At 48.3% G+C, this 23,501-nt stretch overlaps 1 protein-coding gene and 1 long non-coding RNA gene across 2 annotated transcripts; one reads left to right on the top strand and one right to left on the bottom strand.

The window, feature by feature from the left end:
• Window positions 1-4,119: 4,119 nt before the first annotated feature.
• LOC119435231 (uncharacterized) lies at window positions 4,120-7,560 on the top strand. Its single transcript, XR_007464664.1, has 2 exons — window positions 4,120-4,444; window positions 6,979-7,560. It is a non-coding gene; the product is annotated as an uncharacterized LOC119435231 (long non-coding RNA).
• Window positions 7,561-9,539: 1,979 nt separating this feature from the next.
• On the bottom strand, window positions 9,540-22,886 carry LOC125941892 (uncharacterized). The gene is made up of 4 exons (XM_049659762.1): window positions 22,816-22,886; window positions 22,396-22,501; window positions 16,451-16,454; window positions 9,540-9,817 (listed from the first exon to the last, which is right to left on the bottom strand). Exons 1-4 carry the CDS (start codon window positions 22,884-22,886, stop codon window positions 9,540-9,542), a joined length of 459 nt encoding a protein of 152 aa, XP_049515719.1.
• Window positions 22,887-23,501: the final 615 nt, after the last annotated feature.

Genomic DNA, 23,501 nt, shown 5'->3' with positions numbered 1-23,501 from the left:
GCCGACATCTGGCTGCCCAACGTGGGGCTCTTGGGGCATCGGACGATAATTTTAACAGTTTTGCTCGGTTCGAGCCAACCTTTGTTTCAACCGAAGCGTAGTCCTAGCGTGGATTTTGATCGCTAGTGTCGGCGGCGTGCTTTCTTGAGAGAGGCGACGGTTGCTGTAGCGTGTTTGAACTTTTCAACATGCTAAGCCTTTTCGCGAGTGTTTTGAAGTATACTCATCGGTAAGAGAGCCACGTGGTCTGCATCCTGGGAGAGCGAGGCCTAGTGCCTGCGGAGCATTGGCAAGCCTGAAGCGAGTGAGTACGGAAGCCTCGTGGGTGGTCCGAATTTCTTATGTAAATAGCTTCTCCTATATCTTTGACTTCGGAAGTCGCGGCTCAGGGAGCCGGGTGGCCGCGGGCCACGGGTGCCGCTACGGGCTGACTGGTATTGCGGCCTGGCACCGGGCGCTCCGAGACCGTCTGGGACGGTGGGCGCCGTCAACTCGGATGCTGTGTGCGCCGAGCGGGGTAGGACCACCTCACAGAGCTAACGTCTCCTCGCGGCTGCCTGTTCTTGTGCCCATTTGGGGTGTTTTTTTTTTTTAGATGCCGGTCGTTGTCAGGGTAGCGACGCATTAGGCCTAAGGCTTTACGAAGCCACCTATCGCACGTGGAGAGACACAACCTGGTGGACCGTGGTGTTGAGGTGTCGCACATTGCTTCCCTCATTAGTTTGCCTCGCACGAATTGAAATTACTCGTTCGACTCAAGAAAGCAAGCTTTGTTCACATGAACTTAGCATCTGAAATGCCACCCGAAATTTTTGCTAGCCGAATTGAACATTGTACCACGTGGGCGATGCGTATGCCGAATTCCTCTCCTCCCCCTTGCACTACTTTAGTGTTTGTCGAGTGCGTTGAGTGTGCACAGCGTGAGCAGAGTCACCCCTGGTTTGCTGTCACCTGCACATCGTCAGCGCTGCTGCCCCGGACTACAATCGAGCTGCCCCAGGCGATGCAGATGCCTGCGGCCGGTTCGGCGCAGCGATTTCAGCGGCTGGGAAAGGAGCCGGCAGTCACCAACGGCTACAGCGGCTCTCGCCGGCAGGGCGCGTCGGCGCGAGCGACGCTTGCTCGGGCCGACTTCTGCGTCGCCGTTTCCGGAGTCCTGTGCTGGAGTCGTGCCATCGAATCTGCAGAGCTGGTGCTGTGACCAATGGACGCCAGCGGTGAACCCCAGAGACAATGTCGGCTCGCATGTTGTGGATAACGTGTGGACATTTCCTCGGCGCGGCCACTGTCGCCTGTACTAACTTTTGTTCGCGACGCACACGTTGATAGACCGTGTGACATGTTTCGCCGGAGTATGTATAGTGATTTAAGGTTGGGGGGGGGATGTGGGGATGCGCGACTCTCATGCATTTCCTGTAATCCGGCTTCACCGCGTAGCTAAGTGCCGACGGCGGTCGTGGTGGTTGTGGCGTATTGCGAGAGATGACGCGAGTGTCGCGATGCTAACGCCTCTGAACGGCGGGGTGACTTGGGAGAAAAAGGACAACGGCGCTTCCTCTTTGGCTTGGGATCGGCGGCCAACACGCACGAACGCTTCGCGTGTGTGCCGGCCCGCTTCACGCGACCGTCGCGCGAGGCTAAGAGCGGGGCACTGGTATGGATGAACACGGATCGTTCGAGCGCGCCACCTTTCGCGTGACTGTACACGTGAACGACTAGGCGATGGTGTCATTGCATGGGGCGAACGTATTCGCTCGCTATCGGGTCGCGGTGAGTCGGACTTCTTTGATTTGTCGCGCGCCCATGTGAATGTTCTATTGGTAGTAATTTGGCTAGTGTGCATTAGTGTATGAAAGGTGCAATAAATGCCCTTTTGATTGTTTGCACTATTGTGTTGTCGTTCCTTTGTCCCAGGAGCACACATGTGAGACCCCACAAAGTTCATCAAAGAGATGACTTGGTTGATTGAAATGCTGAGCGACGGCTTTGGGAAGCTTTTTAGCTGCGTTCGTTCAATGTCCGTTCAACCCGACGTTCATTGGTTGTCCCATTTCACTGGTATGTTGTTTCTCACTGAAAGTACAGGTAGGTAGGTAGGAATATTATCAACAACTGAATAACAAAAAGAAACTAAGCAATCCAATGAAAAATAAATAAGTGCAGTTGCCTGTAGTTTGAAATTTGGCATAGCGAATACATTCTAAAGCCAACTTTGAAACGTTTATGTCTATTGGTTGCAATGTCTTGAAGTTAAGGATGACGTATGATTCACAAACAGGGATAGCCGATATTCTAGTTTACATTAAGAGGAAAAAATGAAGCTGGGCAGGCCATGTAATGCGTTGGATAACTGGTGGGTCATTAGAATTACAGAATAGATACCAAGAGAAGGGAAGCGCAGTCGAGGACGGCAGAAAAATAGGTGAGGTGATGAAGTTAGGAAATTTGCAGGCGCAAGTTGGAATTAGCTAGCGCAAGACAGGGGTAATTGGAGATAGCAGGGAGAGGCCTTCATTCTGCAGTGGACATAAATATAGGCTGGTGATGATGATGATGATTCGCTGTAATTTCTTTCGTGCAGAACGGAAATTTGACTGTAGGATTGAGAGTATAAGTTAATCAAAGTGATGACTTGGTTGGTTGAAATGCTCAACGATGGCTTTGGGAAGCTTTTTAGCTGCGTACATGCAATGTCTTTTCAACCCGACGTTCATTGGGTGTCCTATTTCACCGATATGTTGTTTCTCACTTTCTCACAAATCGGAACTAGTGCAATTAAAGCTAGATTTAACTTCATGTGTATAGGCATTCGGGGTGCTCTTAATTTTAAGGTCACTTTGAAGGTGTTTGCAGGTCTTGCACCTGGAGCGAGAACATGCTTTTATTACGGGGGTGCAGTTGGCCTATTTTTGGATGCACTAACATATTTAAAGCTTCTGTTGCGGTGATAGGTGACCCATGGTACCTCCGGAAACACTTTTCTCAGACACTCATTACTTGATAATATTGGGTGGTATTTTCGTAGGTTGTTTATGTTTGGGAGGGCATTAGAAAATTTTGTTATAAAGGCTGGCGGTCTCTCAGATTCTGGTGTAGGTTGCTTCTTAGCTAATTCCGACTGCCTCTCCAATCTTCACGCGACGTCATAAGCCCATTCGAGAGGAATTTGTGGATAGTTTCTTTCCGCTAGTGTTACTTTAAGGTCATTTAGGTGGTGGATATAATGCGCTCGTCATCTTCCACAACTGGCTCCAATGCCACTCATCATGCCAGCATTCCCATATTGCCCCTCCGTCTATCATGGTGCTGATGGCACTGGCCCACTGCCAGTCGGTGCGGTGATTTTGGTCTCCAATTTTAACAGCAGAGCTGTTTAAGCCGACCGTAAAGTGTATCCCCTGCCACTGCATTGCCTAGCAATCATCTCGCGGAGTGGCATGTGCCTCACCTCCTCTCCGTGCGGTGCACATGTTGCCTTGAGAAAGGACATTAAAGAGAGGGAAGGAGAAGATGCGCGGGCGCGCAATGCTCGGGAGAGGGAAAGAGAAAATGAGAACGAGATAGAGCAGCACCAACAAGGCAACGCACAGAGCTGCTGCCGAGGGCGCCCACATTTGCCACGTTCGCGCCGGGGAAACGTGGGCGTTGTCGGCGGCAGCTTGGCAGGTTTCGACCAGCCACATCTTGGCAAGTGTGAACGCTCTGCTTGGCTGTGACGTCACCGGCGAGATAAAGCTTGGAGCCGCTGTGACGGCAGCACAACTAACGTTGGCTCTATGGCGAGGACATGTAGCCTTGACATGGGATGACCAGAGAAGATCCAGACACCCGAAGAAGAAGCCGCTCATCTTGAAGCGCGCCGCACGGCCAAGCAAGAATCTGCGCGTCGGCAGCGAGCCAATTCGGAATACTGTGCCTAGCGGCGCTTAGCATTTCCTAGCAAAACTTAACCAAAGCTAGTAAAACAGGAAGAAGCTAGGTCAATCAACACCTCTGCTGTTTACTCCAGCCTTACGCCAATAGTTCAAGCTGCCCACTTTTTTTTTTATCCAAATATTCTTAGTTTGAATTTTGCATTAGGGAGTATCCTAATCGTGGGACACTTGTTCTTCCCTGTAATATTTGCTTGAAATCTCTTCCTGCTGTGTATGGTTGAAGCAAACAAATTTTATTTGTTCCGTGGCATTGTAAATGTTGTATATGTGGTGTAAGTGAAGGATGAACCTGATGTTAAGATTGTGCAGGTTCTTTCTCTTAAAGTTGTCTCGTAAATAAAACGATAGGTAATCCAATTAATATGTTCTTGTCACAGGGAGGCATCATGACTTCCCACCAACAGTCAAGCACAAAGAGTTGCAGCAGTGCCAATTCTACCATTGTGACAGTTGCAACTACAAGACTGCCAGGTTGTCCGCTCTCGTTGTACACAAGTGCAGACGCATAGGTGAGAAAATACTTTACTACCGTTACTTCCCTTAGAACTTTTCACACAAGAGCAACTTTAAGTCAAGAGCAGTCCTGTGTATTGATCCATGGGAACATGGAATAACAGTGCCTCAACAAGGTAAAAAAAATAGCTTTTTTTGGTACGCCTGATAGATTAAACAGAACTGGAACTAGTAACTCTAAATATATGTGCAGTAACCTGCATAGAATTTTGGTGCCTCTGGGAGCACAAGTGTGACTATATTTTTTTATAGACTAAATTGTTCTAGGTGCATCATAGGATATCCATAACGATTTAACAAAGTGCTGCACAATGTTGAGATCTGACTGGCTATATTGGAGGCAGGCAAAATCATTTGTTTTAATGAGATTGCAGTGCACTCCAGTGTCCATGTTCATGTAGTATTTCTTCATGTGAGGATGCAACAATGTTAAAGCTTCAAAAGAACTTATTCTTGCCCATGTAGGTGTTTAGGCTTACTACTATACATACTGGACGGGGCTCAAAGTGTAAAAGCATGAAGCAAAGGCTTTGCTTATCTTGCTCCATGCTCTTCTATTTTGCTCAAAGGATAACATGTATAAGAAGTTCCAAGTGCTCATCAGTTCAGTCATCTATGCCTTAAAAAAGACCATGTATGGGGCTGGACCCAATAGTAACCAAAACCTAACGTAGTCTCCAATTGCCTCTTTTGTTATGCGTATAGCTGTTTACGTTATGTTAGCTTACACCTCTACACCCTTAATTCACATTGCTCTTGGCAGAAGGAGGCATTTGTTTTCACCATTACTTGATACAGTGTAGACCGCTTATAACGTAAGTCGCCGGAGTCAAATATTCGCACTATAACCGGTACCTCACTATAACCAAAACAATGATTTTATTTCAATAGCAATTACATGGACACCCCAGGTGCATCTCTGCTGTCACCGTGACATTCCGTACAAATTCCAAGGGCGATAAAATCGTCGCCGCGCGCTGTATGCTGTATGTGCAACTGAAAGTGTCTCAGGGTGAGCCGGCAATCCTGGCTGGATCGCCGGCTCAAAGCGGGAAGGAAGCACGCCGTCTTCTGTCGCGTGCATGGCTTCGGGGGGAGGATAGGGACGGGAGGGGTGCGTTCTACTCCGGGCGTCCCAGGCAGCTGCGCGCGTCCACCAGGGCCGCTGTATCTTGGAAGTCATCTGCAACGGGGGCACAGTCCGCCGTGCGCTGTGTTTTCGTGGCTTAGTTCACGTTGATGCGAGACGTAGCACGAAGGTCAATTCGCTCACTGCTGCAGTCGCACTTCCTCACTATAGCGTTTTGACAGCAAGTTTCGCAGTCATCGTGTGAGATGTGTTCGTGTTTGCTTGTGTGCGCGTGACACCATGATTGTTAATGCACAGAGAGCCGCTGCGGCGGACGCGAGTTCACGCGCTCCCGTCATCGCGTCATTCTGCCCGCTCCGCGCGAAGAATGCTGGGATGCGTGGCCGGTGCGCCAGGCAAGAAATAGGAACAGAGCTATTCACACGCCAGCAACGTTAGAAAGCACCTGAAGGCACCAGGCACGCCGGTTGTGTCATGTCGTTTGAGTATAGACGCTGGTTCTTTGCCACCGTGACGGCGAGGAGCTCAACGCGCGTGTTACATCGGAGTATATCTGCAGCTTGAGGGGAGCGTTCGCCGTCTCGGTTGACTGCCCAACTTCAAGCTAGCCTCACTGTAACCGGTATTTCGTCTCTCGCAACTGCACTATAAGACATAGACTGCTGTGGGAAAATTATTGGGTGTCTGAAAAGACCGTACTATGTCCGGTCCTGCGCTGTAAGTGATTACATTATAAGTGGTCTATACTGTAGTTGCAGAGTGCGTGTCGAATTTTTTTTTTCTTTTGCCAAAACTGCAACTGAAGATGTTATACTTTGTTAAGCCTATAAGCACGACACTGTGAGTAAAGCCTAGGTCCGCGAGGGGTTTTCTTGGATGAAGAATGGCGCGACGTCGGTCAAGGACAACCCATTTCCTTGCTGGCTCTTACAACTTGAACTTATGAAAATATCATTAAAGTTCTGCATGTAATCAACAAAAAGAAATTCTCTGCTGAATTCTCATATGAGATAAATTTGCCGTGGTGTCAGTGAATCATAACTGACATTTTACATGTCTAAAATATAGCCACTAAATCTCCAGTGCTTGTTGAGGATCAGATAGTATACTGGGCCAAAGCTTTTTCACTTGGTTTTTCATAGGTTGTAGAAAGCAGTGAGAATCCTCAAACGCTCCACATTTTCCCACCTTGTAATTTTTCACCATTCAGAAAAATATTTCATGGTGAAAATATGGACGGATCTTACAAACTGGGTCATTACGTATCCGAATACAAAATTATTGAGCAAATCAATAAGGTCTGCCAGCTATGCTTTGTTCTATCATTCTGAAATAACCCTCAAGACCTATCAAATAAAAAAATGAAAGCTCGTCATTAGCATTAATATCTGTTGTTTTTGCCATTTCGTAATAACTTCCACTTTTGTTTTATCTGTGCAGAATCAAGGCCTTCTATTTCTTCATCAACAGCCGAGGGTGAGAAATCACACCAGAGACACCTCTACAGCTGTCAATTCTGTGACCATCACACTAATAACCTGCGAGATCTTGAAAAACACACCACGGTTCATACTGGCAAGCGACTATTTAAATGCCATTTCTGCCCTCATAGCTTCTCACAAAAGACCGATTTGAACAAGCACCTGCGCATCCACACGGGTGAGCGTCCGTTTAAATGCCATTTCTGCCCTCGGAGCTTCTCACAAGGACCCACCCTGAAACGACACCTGCGCACCCACACAGGCGAGAAGCCATTTCAGTGCCCTTCATGCACTCGGGGATTCTCGCAGAAACATTCCATGAAGCGACACCTGCGCATTCATACAAGTGACCGACCACACCGCGGCACCATCCGCACTATGTCTTTTGTGCAGGCTGATTACTTGAGTGAACATAAAGAAAGAAAGCACCCCGAGACTGTAGATTAGGTCAACAGCCATGTTGAACTAGCCTGAATTAGGCTATATGAACAGGTGTACTACCTATATTTCGATTGCAATAAAACCTCGTTAATTCAGAGAATCGGATAACTTGGAGTCGTTCTTTGGTCCCAGCAGGTAGTATGCAGTATTTAATAAAATCAAACTCGTTAATTCGGGCATATTTGGCTGCCCATCGGCTAATTTGGATGACTCTCAGAGGTTGATGAGCTCGTAGCATTGCAAAGCTGTGACGCAAAAAAGCAGAAGTAGAGCTAGCACCCAACCGAAACAGAGGGACGGAGTCTGCATCGCCATAGTCATCAGCGTAAATCGTACATGAACAATAGGAATGCCGGAACGCTTTGTGCCTATTTGTGCCTTTATAGCCTTTATCCTTGCGTTTACTGCAGCTTATAACAATGCTCACATGCCTTCATAACTGCATTGTCGCCGTCCATCATCCCATTGATGGCAACCATGGTTTCGTTCGCAGCAGTTGCGGCAAGCAGTAGTTTTGTTCTGACACAGTGCACGCATCGGCCGCGTCCCTTCCAAACTGCATGGTCACCGTCCATACCGCATCAGTAGCGACCCCTTCTTCATCTGCAGTGGTTGTTGTAAACAGTAGTTTGGCTTTGACATGCTGCGTGCGTCGACTGCGTGCCATCAGAGCTGCATGGTGCCCGTCCATGCAGGTCTTGGATACGTACATGCAGCGACCACACTTCTGTCCGCAGCAAAGCGTTGCCAACCTCCAAAGATAATTTCCCCCTAACTCGGACAGAAAAATTCCCTAGATTTCCCTAGATTAGGCAAAATGCGGTTATTTAGTATGTTCTCTGTCAGATAAACTGTGTTTATGCTATGCATATACACTGCAGATTTCAATTTTAAGACTTATGTATTCGTTTCAAAGGATTTATTGAAGTCACTGTGCTTAAGCTGAAATGATGTCACAGTGCAAGTTGCAATGCTTGCAACAGCATTTATTCACACACAGCCTTAACAATGTCAAATGTAGGAGCAAAATTTGATTCAAATGTATATTCATATGAATGAGATAGCCGCGTTTTTTGTGAAGCAGTTGAAACACATGCATACATAAAAGAAAAAAATGCAATGAATGTTAAAATAATAAAGGCCATATTGCCCGACTGGAGAAATATGACTGCTCCTACTCGTGTGTCGCGTAACAGGTTGCAAAAAATGTTTCAATGGTCGATATATCGTTCATTCCAAATGGTACATGCCTTTTCCATTGCTGCACAGGAAAATCGTAACAGTGTGCTCCTCCCAAACCTTGCTTGGCATGAAGCATTGCCTGCAGGGGCGCTGCTTCCAGTCTCTTCCTGGTCTTTGTCTTGACAAGGTTAATTTGAGAGAAAACTCTCTCCACGGTAGCGCTGCAATGAAGGAACAGCAGTTTGCTCACGAAGTCACTTAGTGTCGGCAACATAGGGAACATATCACTTTGTGTGGTGTGTCGCACGCACTTCCAAAAATGTTCCTCACTCACATCCGCAGGCAAACGTAGATCCGTGTTGCGAAGTTGCCTTCATTCATTGTCGAGCTTGTTGGTGTTCTCTACTGTAACCAATAAAGGGAACGAAGAAGCAAGAGGAGCAATTGAAGCAACGTGTCTCTCTACCACAAAGCGGGGATCGATTGTCTCCAGCCGCTTTGTCTGTAAATTGTCTAGAGGAAATCTTTGATAATTCAACTTACCCCTTCAATATAAAATTACAGCCATTTCAGGTAAAAGTTGCGCACAGCTGTAGGATCTGTGTCAAGTGGTTTAGATCACTCTAACGTTACCATGCCACCAAGGTTGACTTGCTCGAGTGGGACAAAATTGCTTGGGTCTTTGTAGAGCAATGTCACGCAGGTATCGAGGTTGCAAATATGCTTCAACAATTGTAAATGCAGTAGAAATGCAGTCATACAGCATGTGGGTTCTCACTCCTTCCGCCTGCATTCCCTTGTTCTGTGTTGTGAACAGTTGGAGAACATAATGGAGGGGGAAATACACGTACAACTTGGTTGTTGGGTTCTTCAGCTTGCTGAGGATAGAATCCACAGCTAAGAGGCAGTGCACATGACCATGGCCTTCGAAGAAGGCCAGGAGGGCAGGGTACTGCTCAATATAGGCCTTTCAACCACAGCATGAAGGGACAGCCAGTGCGTCTGGTAAGGATGCTGTATCTTGTGGGGCTGCGCAGCGAGGAGCTGTTGCACGTGCTTGTAAGCTGCGGCCTCCTTGTATGACAAGAAATAGTTGGCCAAGTCCTCGATGCCTCTGGAGAGCATTTTACAGGTGTAGGAGGCACATAAGTCTAACGAGTGGCGCACGCACTTCGCTATTAATAACCCGGTATTAATGCAATAGTGTTAAGGCCCTGTGTCGCAGAAAATCCAGCATCGGCAACCGGCGCGCAATGCGGGTGGCGGAGAAAATCATCCCCAACACCGACCGCGCAGGCCCTCCACGTGGTGCAAGGTTTTGGTGAACAAAAATTGAATTTCTCAGTACGACTTTACCATTCGGCATCGGATTCGCTGTCGGATTGTTTACCAATTGGTGTCGAATTGTAATTTGAAAGTATGAGAAAACCTAATTCTGCTACGAGCAAACTCAAACACAAACCCCTTTTCCTGCATTTCTACCAGACCTACAGTCACGTGTTGCGATGCGAACGGGTCCCCATAACGCTATCGCGTTCTACTGTTAAAGGCGAAGCTTAAGCGTCCTCCAATTTTTGTCATTCTTCAGGAGAGACGAAAGCGAATTTCGATTTCCCATCATCACATTGGCACCGTCAGCTGCCAATCCAATCAAGTTCTTTTTGTAGTCGATGTTCAGTGCTGTAAAATAATTATCCATTAATTTGTGCAGCCCAGCAGCGGTACCAGCCTCAACGAGAAGGAATGCTGCGCTGCTGAGCACGAGATCGCGGGATCGAATCCCGGCTGCAGCGGTCGCATTTCGATGGAAGCGAAATGCAAAAATGCCCGTCTGCTTGCGTTGTAGCGTACGTTAAAGAATGCCAGGTGGCCGAAATTAATATGGAGCCCTCCACTACGGCGTGCCTCATAATCAGAACTAGTTTTACCCCAGAAAGAAGAAGATGAGAAGCAATGCCAAAAACAGGCACAGTTTCACCCAAAAGGCGAAGCATCAATTGGGATAGCAAATTATTAGAAAGCTATACATAGTAAGAATAATTTTATCGTCTGTATAAATTTGGACACATTTGCTTACTAACTGAATTAACAAGCATTGTGTCAGCACGCACGAGCAAACATGAATAGATCACTGTCACGAATTTCAGCACTCTAGAAACGGACAGAGACAGAAAGCAAATATGTAGAAGAACATTTATCTCAAACAGAACAAAATGGTATTGAAGAAAAACAGCAAACTATCCTAACACACTATAAACTCTATACACACACGACACACTCCAAAAACTAGCTATACAGATAAATAAACAATCGCTCACTACATAGTAGTCCTCCGCTCGACTAACCCATGCGAAGTCATGAACAAAGGAACGTTCTGACCGTCGCCAGTTGTGTCGGACTCCAGCCCTGCGTGGCAAAAGACGTTGGCCTGCGTGGTTCCGACGCAGCGTGGGCGTCGACCTCCTTCGAGAGCGGTGAGGTTGCGTTCTTGCACCAAGACCCACGTGGCACAGGACACTGTCTGGGCCAGTCAGCCATTGTGCCGCTGACGTGGCCTTCGCGATTGCCTTCGTGGCACGGGACAGCAACTGGCTACGGCAGCGTGGGACTGGACCGGGGCCGCGGAACACAGCCACGGCGACACACTCGGGGCTCAGGAGCTGGAGTTGTCGCTGGCCAACTCACGAACGTCCCCCCTCCGGTCCATGGTCCCTGAAGCTACTGCCTCTCGTCTCCAGAGCACAGCTGGAGATGCAACTGCTTGTCGAGCACGTCAGCAATGCCACTTCATCATCGCCTGCGTCTCCTTTTTCTTCATTTCTTGTTTTTGCTCCCGCGCTTCACGTGTTTCTCGCTTGTGGGTCCCTTCTGTATTTTTGTTTTTTTTTTGGCCAGCGTCTTCGTCTTTTTTCCCATTATCATATGTCTTGCTGGTGACTCATGACACAGGTCCCCGTTTCAAGAGTGTTCTTGCACAAAAAACTGCTCATCTCACGCTTATCACACTAGGTTCTAAATGAACGAACACACTGTCACTCCATATGTCCACTGTCCATACATCACCTCACAGCGCCGAACGATTAATCACTTCACTGCACTTAAACGCAACTCTCTGCACAACAAAAACAAGATACACTGCTTTTCTTGTGTATTAACACCCGAACCTAAGTAGCCCTACTCAAGAAGTCTGCCCCCACGTTTTCTCTCCCTTTAATATATTCGACATGAAAACAGTACTCTTGCAAAGCCAGGCTCCACCTCATTACTCTTCCGTTTGTTAACTTAGCCTTACTCAAGAATTCCAGCGGCTGGTAGTCCGTTTGTACTCTGAAACATTTGCCAAACAGATAGATATGGAACCTTTTCACAGCCCATACCAATGCCAGACATTCTTTCTCTACTGTAAAATAATTCGCTTTGCATCATTGAGCTTCTTGCTGGCATAAAATACTGGATGTAAAACTCCGTCCTTGCAAGAGCGCCGCTCCCAATGCCTTGTCGGACGCATCAGTGTGCAACATGAACTCATCTTTCATATTTGGGGCTAAGAGGATTGGCGGTTCTGCCATTTTTTCCTTTAGTGTTTCAAAGGCTTTACTGTGTGATGAGTTCCATTTCACCACATTACTAGCGCCTTGGTAAGTTCCACTAATGGAACAGCTATATCGGCGTAACGAGGTATAAACTCTCTGTAGAATCCAGTCAGCCCTAAGAACGATTGAACCTCCTCCTTGGTTTTTGGTTGCCCTGCTGCTTGGATTTTTTTCTAAAATGTCCTCTTTAGCAGTGATTCTGCCCATTCCTAACTTATGCCCCAGGAAAGAAACCGCTTGAAAGCCAAATTCACATTTCATTGGCTTAACGGTTAACTTTGCGCCCTTGATCCTTTGAAACAGCTCTTCTAATGTTTTTAAGTGCTCCTCCCACGTGTCAGTCGCAACCAGAATATCGTCAATGTAGTGCTCTACATTTTGCATTCCATGCGAGACTCGTCTCATCAGTTTTGGGAATACTGCTGCAGCTGTTTTAACCCAAAAGGCATGTACTTAAAGTGTAAAAGTCCGTTAGAACACGAAAATGCAGTTTTCTCTTTGGATGATGTTTCCATGGGGATCTGCCAGTAGCCTTTTGCCAGGTCCAGCTTTGAATAAAACTTCTTGCCAGCGACTTTCGCGAACACAATGTCAATCCTCGGTATCGGCTCAGCGTCCGCCTTCAGTACATTGTTCAAATGTCTGAAATCCACGCAGACTCTGTTTGAACCATCGGCCTTCCTGACCACGACTAAGGGTGCATTGTATGCCGAGTTAGTCCTTTCTATTATTCCCTGACGCAGCATTTCGTCCACTTCTTTCTGTATTGATTCTTGCACCACCAGCGGTAGAGGGTACTGTTTCACATGTACTGGTTCCTCAGTCGTGCGTTGTAGTTTGCATTCTACTAATTCTCTACTTCCTGGAAGGTCTGAAAACAAATCACTGTACTTGTACAGTAGAACCTTCAGTTCCGCATCCTGTTTTTCCGAAAGGGCTGTGTTAATTGTCACGTTTTCTACACCCATACTCTTTTTGGAGCTGTACGTGGGCATTTCTCCCGCACCAGTCTCGTCGGTCACGAACACGCAGGCTATTGTGGAATCTTCTGTTGTCTCACTCTCGCTCTTCGTACTTCTTTAACATGTTTATGTGAAACACCCTTTTTATGACTCTGTATGAGGAGTTCATAATCAACATTTCTCTTCTTTTGAGTCACAGGAAAAGGTCCCTTCCACTGCATCAGCAGCTTGTTGCTATCGTTGGGAAGGAGGACCAGAGCCTTGTCTCCTGGCGTCAGGCCACAGTTCACTGTCCCGTGGTCGTAATACTTCTTGTATGGGTGTTTTGCCTGTTTCAAGTTCTGGTGCACCACTCTACATGTTTCTTCTAATCTTTCCTTAACCCCAAAATGTATGTATATGTGGTCTTTAGCTCTCTCCCAATTTCTTCATTTGCCCACAATTCCTTGAGAATTTCCAGTGGTCCGCTCACTGTTCTTCCATATAACATTTCAAATGGTTAGAATCTGATGCTTGCCTGTGGTACCTCCCGGTAGGTTAAAAGGACAGCCGGAAGATACCTGTCCTAGTCTTTGGGCCTCTCTTGGCGCATTCTCCTGACCATAGTTTTAATCGGTCCATTAATTCTTTCAACCAACCCATTAGACATCGGGTGATACGGCGTCGTCAATCTCTGCTCAATGGACATTAACGTGTTGATCTCCTCCATCAATTGTGACGTAAAGTTTGATCCTCGGTCACTCAATACTTCCTTTAAGACCCCATAGCACGCAAACGTCTCCAGGAGAGCTTCTGCCACTTGTACGGTGTCAATGGTCTTCAACGCAACTGCGTCCGGGTAGTCACATCCACCAGCGTAAGCACATAACGGTTTCCCTGGCTAGATGCAGGTGTTATGGGGCCTATTATGTCTATGGCCACTCTGTGAAATGGCATATCAATGATGGGCCTGTCCCCAAGTGGTGCACGCCCCACTCGCCCTGTTGGTGCCGTGCTTTGGCACACATCACAAGACCTCGCGTACCTCTTCACGTCACTCTGGATTCCGGGCCAAAAGAACTTATCTGTAATCCTTGCTAGGGTGTTTTTTATGCCCTGGTGGCCAGCCATGACACTGTCATGTCCTAATCATATCACTGTCTCCCTAAAGGCCTTAGGCACAATAAGCTGCTGAGCCTCTCTGCCCGAGCTGAATACGCATCTTCTATATGAAATACCATTGTGCATAACAAACTCAAACATAGTGCGGCTTCTTTTCCTTTTCATTATGTCTCCTATCTTCCTGTGGCACGATCTGACCGACTCATCCTTGTCTTGTTCTTCCCTGAAATCAGTAGGCATGATTCTTAAGCACAGAATTGAAGCTACTTCAAGGCTGACATGGGTGCCTTGCTTTGGGTTTGGGTTCTGGTTCGTACAGCCGATGATATAAATGGACGGCATACCCCAGCTGCCGCTTCTCATGAATCATTATTGTACAGCTTTTGCTTGCGCACTTCTTTGCATGGTTGCTCAACACAGTCATTCATCTCTCTATGTACGATAGCTGTACTTCCAGCTTTGATCTGGATCATCCACTCTCCGTACTCCAGATACATTTCCTAGAATCAGATCGTATAATGGCTCTTCAAGACACTTTGCTTTAAGCCACCCGGAATAATACGTCGTGGAGACTTGGATACATGCTTCAGGTAGGTACCTCACTGTGTTGTCAGCCAAGGTAACTTGCGTTAGCACTCCTATTAGATCTTCGTCACGTATCAGGCTCCTCTTTACTAAAACTGTATTTGTGCCGCTATCGCTTAGCACTGTTGCCTGTTGTCCATGAACCTCTCCTTCTGCGACAGGTAGAGCTTGTTCCTTCGGGTCTCCTTCTTGCCGCTTTTCTCTCGGTACCTGTTGGTTCTCTTGAGTCTGGTTCACCTTGTAACATTCGCGGTGCTGATCGCACTCTACGTTGGGGCCTGCAGATAAGATTGCCCCGCTTGCCGCGATATCTTTTCTTTTTATTTTTGCCACACCCTGATTGGCTACGTAGCACACAAAAAGCGCGTCACTGAAAGAATAAAGGGGATTGTCTTCCTGGCACTGCGTGGGTCGTCTGTTCCTTGGGCCGGTCGTCCTGCCGCCCTCGGCGTCGAGCCGCCGAATACGTAACAGCTGGTGGCAGCGGTGACGGCGGTTGGAGCGCACGTCGGCGGTGGCCTTGGCGTCCAGTTTGGTGAGAGCACGGCTTACTTGACTTCATTGGGAGCATTAGCAACATTTACTTGGTAGTCGAGGCATTTTGACTTTGCTAAATATAAGTAGCACGTGTAATAATAGCACTTATCAGCAGTCATGAACCTCGCTTCGTTAACGAAACCCAACCTAGTGTTGCTAGCTGAAGAGTTAGGTATCCCAGTGCAGAAGTCGATGCGCAAGCCTGCAATTATTGAAGCAATATCCAAATGCGGAGCGAACGACGACGAAGTCGAGGAATGTTGGAAGGCAATTTCCCAACAGCTAAAAGAACGAGAGGTAGAACTGAAGTTAAAAGAGATGCAGCTGCACAGCCTTGAACGAACTGACAGTTTCGACATGCGCGGATATATGCAACCTTTTAAGGCTGGTAGTGGCATCACTTTGTACCTCGTCAACTTTGAGAGGACATGTACTAGAGCAGCACTTGCAGAAGAGACCTGGTCGCAACGCCTATTGACATTGCTTCCAAACGAAGCAGCGGACGTAATCGCGAGAATGCCAGATGAAGATGCCCGCGACTACAATAAAGTAAAGCTTCATGTGACGGAGCGCAGAGGACGGAGCGCAGAGTGACGGAGCGCAGAGCAAAGAGCATTGCAGGAACAGCCGCATCCCAGTCGGTGCCCTTCCCGGAAGCAGTGGTGTTACCGGAATTAAGCTCCACAGCAGTTGTAAACGCGCTACTCGGCGTCTTTGCCAGAATCGGATTTCCCAGTGAAATCCAATGCGACCAAGGTTCTGTGTTTACAAGCGCACTTACCACGACATTCTTGCAGAAATGTGGCATATCCATTCACCACAGCTCTGTCTACCACCCGCAAAGCAATTCAGTCGAAAAACTTCATTCAGTTATGAAGCGGATTCTACGCGCGCTCTGCTTCGAGAAGGGCACCGACTGGGATGCGGCTGTTCCTGCAATGCTCTTTGCTCTGCGCTCCGTCACTCACGAAGCAACTGGATTCACCCCGGCGGAACTTGTTTACGGTCGAGCGCTTCGCTCCCCGCTCACCTTGCTAAAAGAAAAGTGGGAAGACAAATTTGTAGACAAATCCGTCTTCGAGTACGTGCTGACCTTGTTGAAGCGCCTACGTGAATCGCAAGAATTGGCGCAGATCAACATGGCGGAAGCACAGCAACGCGCAAAAGTGTACTACGACAGATCTGCACGCACTCGAACCTTCAAAGAAGGCGACAAAGTGCTCATTTTGAAGTCGTCGAAGGCAAATAAATTGGAAGTAGCATGGGATGGCCGGTCACGGTTCAGCAAAAGCTTTCCGACACTAATTACTTGGTAACGACGCCCGGTAAACGTAACGACGTGACAATCTACCACTGCAATTTGATGAAGCCGTTTATCGAACGCACGGAGACGTTGAGCATCGTCCTAAACGAAACGGAGGAAATAAACATTCCAGTCCCTCAAGTGCCGACCCCTTGCTCTTCCCCGTCGACAGAAGAAATACTCGAATCTGCCGCTAAACAAGCTTGTTTAACAATCAAGCAAAGAAAGGAGTTAAAAGAGCTTGTACACAACTTCAGCGATTTGTTCAGTCCTTATCCTGGTAGGACAAACCTTGTGGAACAGGACATTGAGCTGACATCTGACCAACCCTTTCGTACAAGGATGCACAGATTTTCGCCCCGTCATGAGAAGCTAGCTGTTAAACGATTCCGTTCAGAACATGTTGACACTGGGTCTAATTGTGCCAGGGGAAAGCGAATACGTATCACCGATGTTTATCGTAGAAAGTCCTGGCAAGGAACCCCGACCCTGCATTGACTATCGTAAGCTAAATGCGATAACAAAAACGAAGACGTTTCCCATTCCTAATGTTGAGGCCTTGATCGAGAAAGTTTCCGCGGCACAGTACATTTCTACGTTAGATATGGTACGCGGCTTCTGGCAAGTGCCACTCACGGAGAACGCCAGTAAGCTCGCCACTTTCATGGCTCCGACAGGCACATATCGCCCTCTGGTGCTCACTTTTGGCCTTAAGAACGCACCGTTCATATTTTCAAAACTAATGAATCAAGTGCTCACAGGCACCGAGTCTTTCGCTGTACCCTACCTCGATGACATCGCTGTTTTCTCAAGCACTTGGCAACAGCATTTGGTACATCTGCAGCAGGTATTCCTTCGAATCCGTGAAGCAGGCTTGACTCTCAAACTAAGCAAATGTTGTCTTGCAAACACTGAAGTCCACTACTTGGGACATGTTGGCCAAGGGAAGCGACGTCCCTCCGAACTAAAAGTTGAGGCAATCACTAGCTTTCCTTTGCCAAAAACAAAGACTAACTTGCGTTCCTTTTTGGGTTTAGCTGACTGTTACAGAAGCTACATTCCAAACTTCGCACATATCGCTAGTCCTCTTACGGACGCTTTGCGCAAGACCGAGCCTACTATTGTGCGTTGGACTACGGCGCGTAAGGACGCATTTACCGCGATTAAAAAGATACTTGTCAGTCAACCGGTTCTCGCGTCACCAGATTAATCTCTCCCTTTCTTAGTTCAGTGTGACGCTAGTGACTGCGGAATGGGCGTTGTTTTAAGCCAGGTGAACGAAAAAGGCGAGGAGCACCCCGTTGTCTATGCGAGTCGAAAGCTAACGTCACGCGAGCAAGCCTACAGCACAACAGAAAAAGAATGCGCTTGCTTGGTGTAGGCTCTCGAAAAGCTCTCGTGTTATCTCAAAGGCTCTTCCTTTGTTTCTGAAACCAATCACTCCCCCTTAGTGTGGTTGAGTGAAATGTCAAACAAAAATGGTCGCTTGATCAGGTGGAGTCTAGCACTTCAACAGTTTGATTTCCTAGTGCGGCACAAAAAAGGCAAACGCCATGCAAATGCTGACTGCCTTAGCCGCATTCCCTAGTGTTGTTGGTGTTGTTTTTTTTTTTTTTTTTTTGCTTGTGTGCCTGCAAGTCGACGCAAGCCTTTGCATTCTCGTGTTCGGTTTTCATGTCTTCTGCTCCCAGTGAATTCAACTGCCGCGCTTTCCTAAACTTGGGCGCGAGGTTGCTTCTGACGTTGTTACTGCGTTTCTTCCGCTCGTTCACTAAGCCACTTCAGATCCTGTCATGCCAGCTGACAGGATGAACCCTGCGCCAGACGTCTGCGGCCCACTCCCTGTTGCTACGTGCTCTGCAGCCTTTCGGCACTCGGCGAGCAGTGCTTGTTATGAGTGTCGCCTCCTCCTGGGCATCCCAGCCCCTCTACACGGCCTCGTTGTTCGAGCCTGATGATGCACAGTGCATTCATCTTTTCTGCGATGGCTACCCCATCTTGCCCGCCTGTGCCACCATGCACCTCGGCGTCTTCACCCATTCCAAGCGCAAGGACCATGTGATCGTGCAAAACGCGTCAGTGCTGTGCTTGGACAATCTTGTTTCTAACGTTGCATGGCTACCTGTTCGCCCCTACAGTTCTTCAAGCAGCGTCATCCTCTTGAACGCCTTCCGAAATGGGTAGCTTTGGCCGAGCTGTAACATTCGCGGTGCTGATCGCACTCTACGTTGGGGCCTGCAGATAAGATTGCCCCGCTTGCCGCGATATCTTTTCTTTTTATTTTTGCCACACCCTGATTGGCTACGTAGCGCACAAAAAGCGCGTCGCTGAAAGAATAAAGGGGATTGTCTTCCTGGCACTGCGTGGGTCGTCTGTTCCTTGGGCCGGTCGTCCTGCCGCCCTCGGCGTCGAGCCGCCGAATACGTAACAACCTCTACACAGTTTGGTTGCGAGTCGGCTTCTCCAGACTTGCCTATTATGCACACTGTTTTTTGTGATGTGCCTGACCTACACTCATCCGTACGGTGTCCCTTTCTATTGCATAATTGACACACTATTTGTTGGTGGGGGCGGCTATTCCCTGCGCGACAGTTAACGGCACAGTGCCCGGTACGATTACAGAGGAAACACCTTAACTGAGTTGGGCGCACGCTTCCCTGAGGCTCGTATTTTGCCTCGTCTACTTTCCCTCTGGCTAGGTCCTCTTTCACTCTTCCTAGGTTTCTCAGTCCCTGTGCCTCTAAAAATTGATCAGCGTTTTCGGCTAGATCGTTGAGTGAATTCAACTTTCTCTCTTTTAGGAAGACATCTACATTATTGCTACAGCAAGCTAAGATTGCTCCCTGACCATGCAATCCTGGATCCCCTCATAAGTCTTCGCGACATCGGCCATTTCCACCCACCGGTCAAAATAATTTGACAGGCGACACGCAAATTGCTTTCCCGTTTCTGCGTCTTCCGGCCTGCAGTTTCGGAATCGCTCGCGAAAACCTTCCGCTGTAAGTCGAAATCTTTGTAGTAGTGCCTTCTTAACCTTGTCATAGTCTAGGGAGTCGGAGGCGGTCATCCTCCCAAAGACACTCGGCGCCTCGCCTACCAGGCAAAGACTTAGGGCTGTGGCCCATTCGCTCCGGTCCCAGCATTGTCCGATGGCTATCCTTTCGAACCGGTGCAAGTATGCAACCAAGTCGTCACGCTTTTCATCGAAAGGTGAAATTAGCTTACGCGGACAGGTTTTGTTAGCTTTTGGAGACTGCGAGCCGGAGGACACTGAAGCCAACCTCTCGTCATCGCGGTGACACTCCGTTGCTTGTGCCAATCTCAATTTGAGTTCTAAAATTTCCTTCTCCCTAGCATGCACTTCCCGCGCTTCCGCACTTTCGGCCTCGCGTTCCTTTTGAAAGATCTCTCTCCGTTTATCAATAAATTTCAGGGCTTCGTCCTTCGAAAAATCCAACTCTTTCACTAAGGCTAGAGTCTTGTCCCAATCCATTTCTGTACCACAAAAACTCGTGACGGGGCAGGGAAAGTCAATCCTGGCAGGCTCGCCAATTGTCACGAATTTCAGCGCTCCAGAAACGGACAGAGACAGAAAGCAAATATGTAGAACATTTATCTCAAACAGAAAAAATGGTATTGAAGAAAAACAAACAGCAAACTATCCTAACGCACTATAAACTCTATACACACACGACACACTGCAAAAACTAGTTATACAGATAAATAAACAATCGCTCACTACATATTAGTCCTCCGCTCGGCTAACCCACGCGAAGTCACAAACAAAGGAACGTTCTGACCGTCGCCAGTCGTGTCGGACTCTGGCCCAGCGTGGCAAAAGACGTTGGCCTGCGTGGTTCCGACGCATCGTGGGCGTCGACCTCCGTCGAGAGCGATGAGGTTGCGTTCTTCCACCAAGACCCGCGTGGCACAGGACGCGGTCAGGGCCAGTCGACCATTGTGCCGCTGACGTGGCCTTCGCGATTGCCTTCGTGGCACGGGACAGCAACTGGCTACGGCAGCGTGGGGCTGGACCAGGGCCGCGGAACACAGCCACGGCGACGCAGTCGGGGCTCAGGAGCTGGAGTTGTCGCTGGCCAACTCGCGAACGTTCCCTCTCCGGTCCTTGGTCCCTGAAACTGCTGCCTCCCGCCTCCAGACCACAGCTGGAGATGCAGCTGCTTGTCGACCACGTCAGCAATGCCACCTCATCATCTGTATGCTACGGTATGGTATATGCCAGTGGCGCACCGACGGGGGGGTTCGGGGGTTGTAACCCCCCCCCCCCCCTGAGGCCGACTTAACCCCCCCCCCCTTTTGTTTAACCCCTGTTCTTTCCTTGCGCGTTTGAGTACTGCAACTAAGATGTAAGACGCGCATTCGTCTGGACACTCGCAAAAGTGAATTTTTTGACAATTTCCCGTGAGGAAATTGAAATTAGTGCTGTTTAGATGGTATTGGCAAACTGTCACCCCCCCCCCCCCCCCCCTGGCAGAGATCCTGGGTGCGCTACTGGTATATGCCTTATCTGATGGCACATACCCACTGCGGGGGATTGGCCAAGATTTGGATGGAATTCGGCAACCTTTTTTAATACTAAAATTGTTAAAGCTAACTGGAGAAAATGAACAAAAATGAAATTTTTAAGAATTCAAGAAAATCTATTTGAAGCACTTATAAATTCCTCCGCGGTTGAGCAAATATCCCTGTGGCACTTTCCAAGAGAGGAGGCTCCTAAAGAAAGGATATTTAGAATAGAAAAGCTTAAACCAAGCTGTGTAAATCTTGATTCTAGAATATTTTCCCATCATCATCGCCTGCGTCTCCTTTTTCTTCATTTCTTGTTTTTTTCTCCCCGCGCTTCACGTGCTTCTCGCCTGTGGGTCCCTTCTCTGTTTCCTTTTTTTTTTTTTTGCCAGCGTCTTCGTCTTTTTTCACCTTATCGCACGTCTTGCCGGTGACTCATTACAATCACACTAATGATTGCAGACAACCGCTGTCAAAGCGATGACGTGAGCAAACGCGCAGCAGCGAGCGAAGGTTTACGCGGTCTATCGTATCAACGGAAACTGAGCGGCGAAGGAACAGCGCATACAAAGGTAGGAGCTGTATGCAGATAACTTTCAAGATACGGTGCGCCCGACTGCTCGCAGCCGCGCAATGTAGAACTACGTAGTTGCTGGGCTGGCAGAGTAGAAGCCGCACCCCGTCCCTCCCGCGCTGCCTTTCCACTTTTCGCTTTCGCGCGCGAGATTGACCGCCAGATCCCCTTGCGCCGGGTCGCTAAATGCGCAGTTCGTTCTGGAATACAACGTTGCCCCCTCCCCCCTTCCTCGCTTCCACAGAGACATCGCGTCTGCTCTTCGCCGTGCGTTCGCTCTCCGTGAAAGCGCGCGTCCCTCGTGCGCTTTCACTCGCAAGGAGCGTACGGCGCGCGGTGCCGATTTTATCGTCCTTGGATGTTATACAGAACCTCACAACGACGATGACGGCAGAAATGCGCTTAGAGTGTCCAATACAATACAACCATGCATAACCCAGCCGTCTTCCTTTAAAACTCTAGCTACAATTGAGAGCAAGGTTTCCGATTCCACTCCTGTCGACTCATCAGCGTTAATCGAGAATGGTGATGTTCGCAGCCACTCGAGAAGGTTTTCACTGTTCTCGCTTGCCAGCACGCCCTCGATAATAGCAGTGCACTTGGTCCTTCGGCATGCTATCTTCCTTATGACTTCCGAATCAGGGCACGCTGCTTTTATCAGGGGAACTATAGGTGGTCTGTAAAAGCGTGTGGAAGGTCGTGCTCTGCAACAAAAGCTGCTAGCCGTATCTCGCTCTCGTTTGCCGTTTTGTCTGATGGTGAATTTCCACTGACACTCGGCATGCCAAAAAGTGTCTGCATCATTGCCATGCTTGACGCATTGGTCTGATGCTTTTTACCAGCCACGTGTTTTTCGATCTCGGACTCCCCCCCCCCCCCCCCCCCTTCCAGTCCGCATGGCATGCCTAATAGTTAAAAATGCAGTGGCCCCTTCGTACTCCTTTTTACCCAAGATTTGTATTTTGGCTCCTTTTCCCATTTCTCAACATACCTGTGGTCCGAAACCTTGAACTTTTTCCGTGGCCTCCGGCTTTCAATGTCTCTTTCGGAACTGCTTTGCATGCTTAGTTCTAACAGTAATGTCTGCACGGCACTTGCATGAGGTTATTAATGGCCCATAAGCGTACCTTTTTCAATCGGTTCCCGTGAACGCTGTAAACTGAGACAGGTTGTCTTTTCCAGCAGGGAGACAACGCACGCGCTACTGCTTTCGAGGTGGAAACTATGGTGCCTGCAGAGAAAAAAAAAATGGGCGGTAACTTGACATCAGGCAGCTAGCTAGCTCCTGCAATCCAATTAACGTTGTCGCTGCTTGCTCCTCCATTTTCCCCTCCTCAGATGCGAGACAAAACTATGAGAGGGAGCATGACGTCACCGAGTCGGCCTACTCAAAGCAACCTCTTCTGACGCCACTCTCTCCTGCATGACTTTACTCGCCAAATCGCGCCTTTCATAGGCGCCGCGCTGCTTGTATTGCTTGGTTCGTGGTAGATCGGAATAACGCTGTAGTTCTTAAGCTCGTGTCACTCGCTTTCTGCTCGCTGCATTTTATGCCTTAAGATCTCAACCTCGATCGATAGGTGTAAACATTGTCGCCACTGCAGTGGAAACACTTGCTCCAGAGCGGCCACGTAATTAGCCGCGCGTCATAACTTGTGCATAACTTGCGCATAATTA

Source organism: Dermacentor silvarum, unplaced genomic scaffold, assembly GCF_013339745.2.
Source record: "Dermacentor silvarum isolate Dsil-2018 unplaced genomic scaffold, BIME_Dsil_1.4 Seq554, whole genome shotgun sequence".
Classification (NCBI taxonomy): Eukaryota; Metazoa; Arthropoda; class Arachnida; order Ixodida; family Ixodidae; genus Dermacentor; species Dermacentor silvarum.
This window is presented reverse-complemented; position numbering and strand designations above follow the sequence as displayed.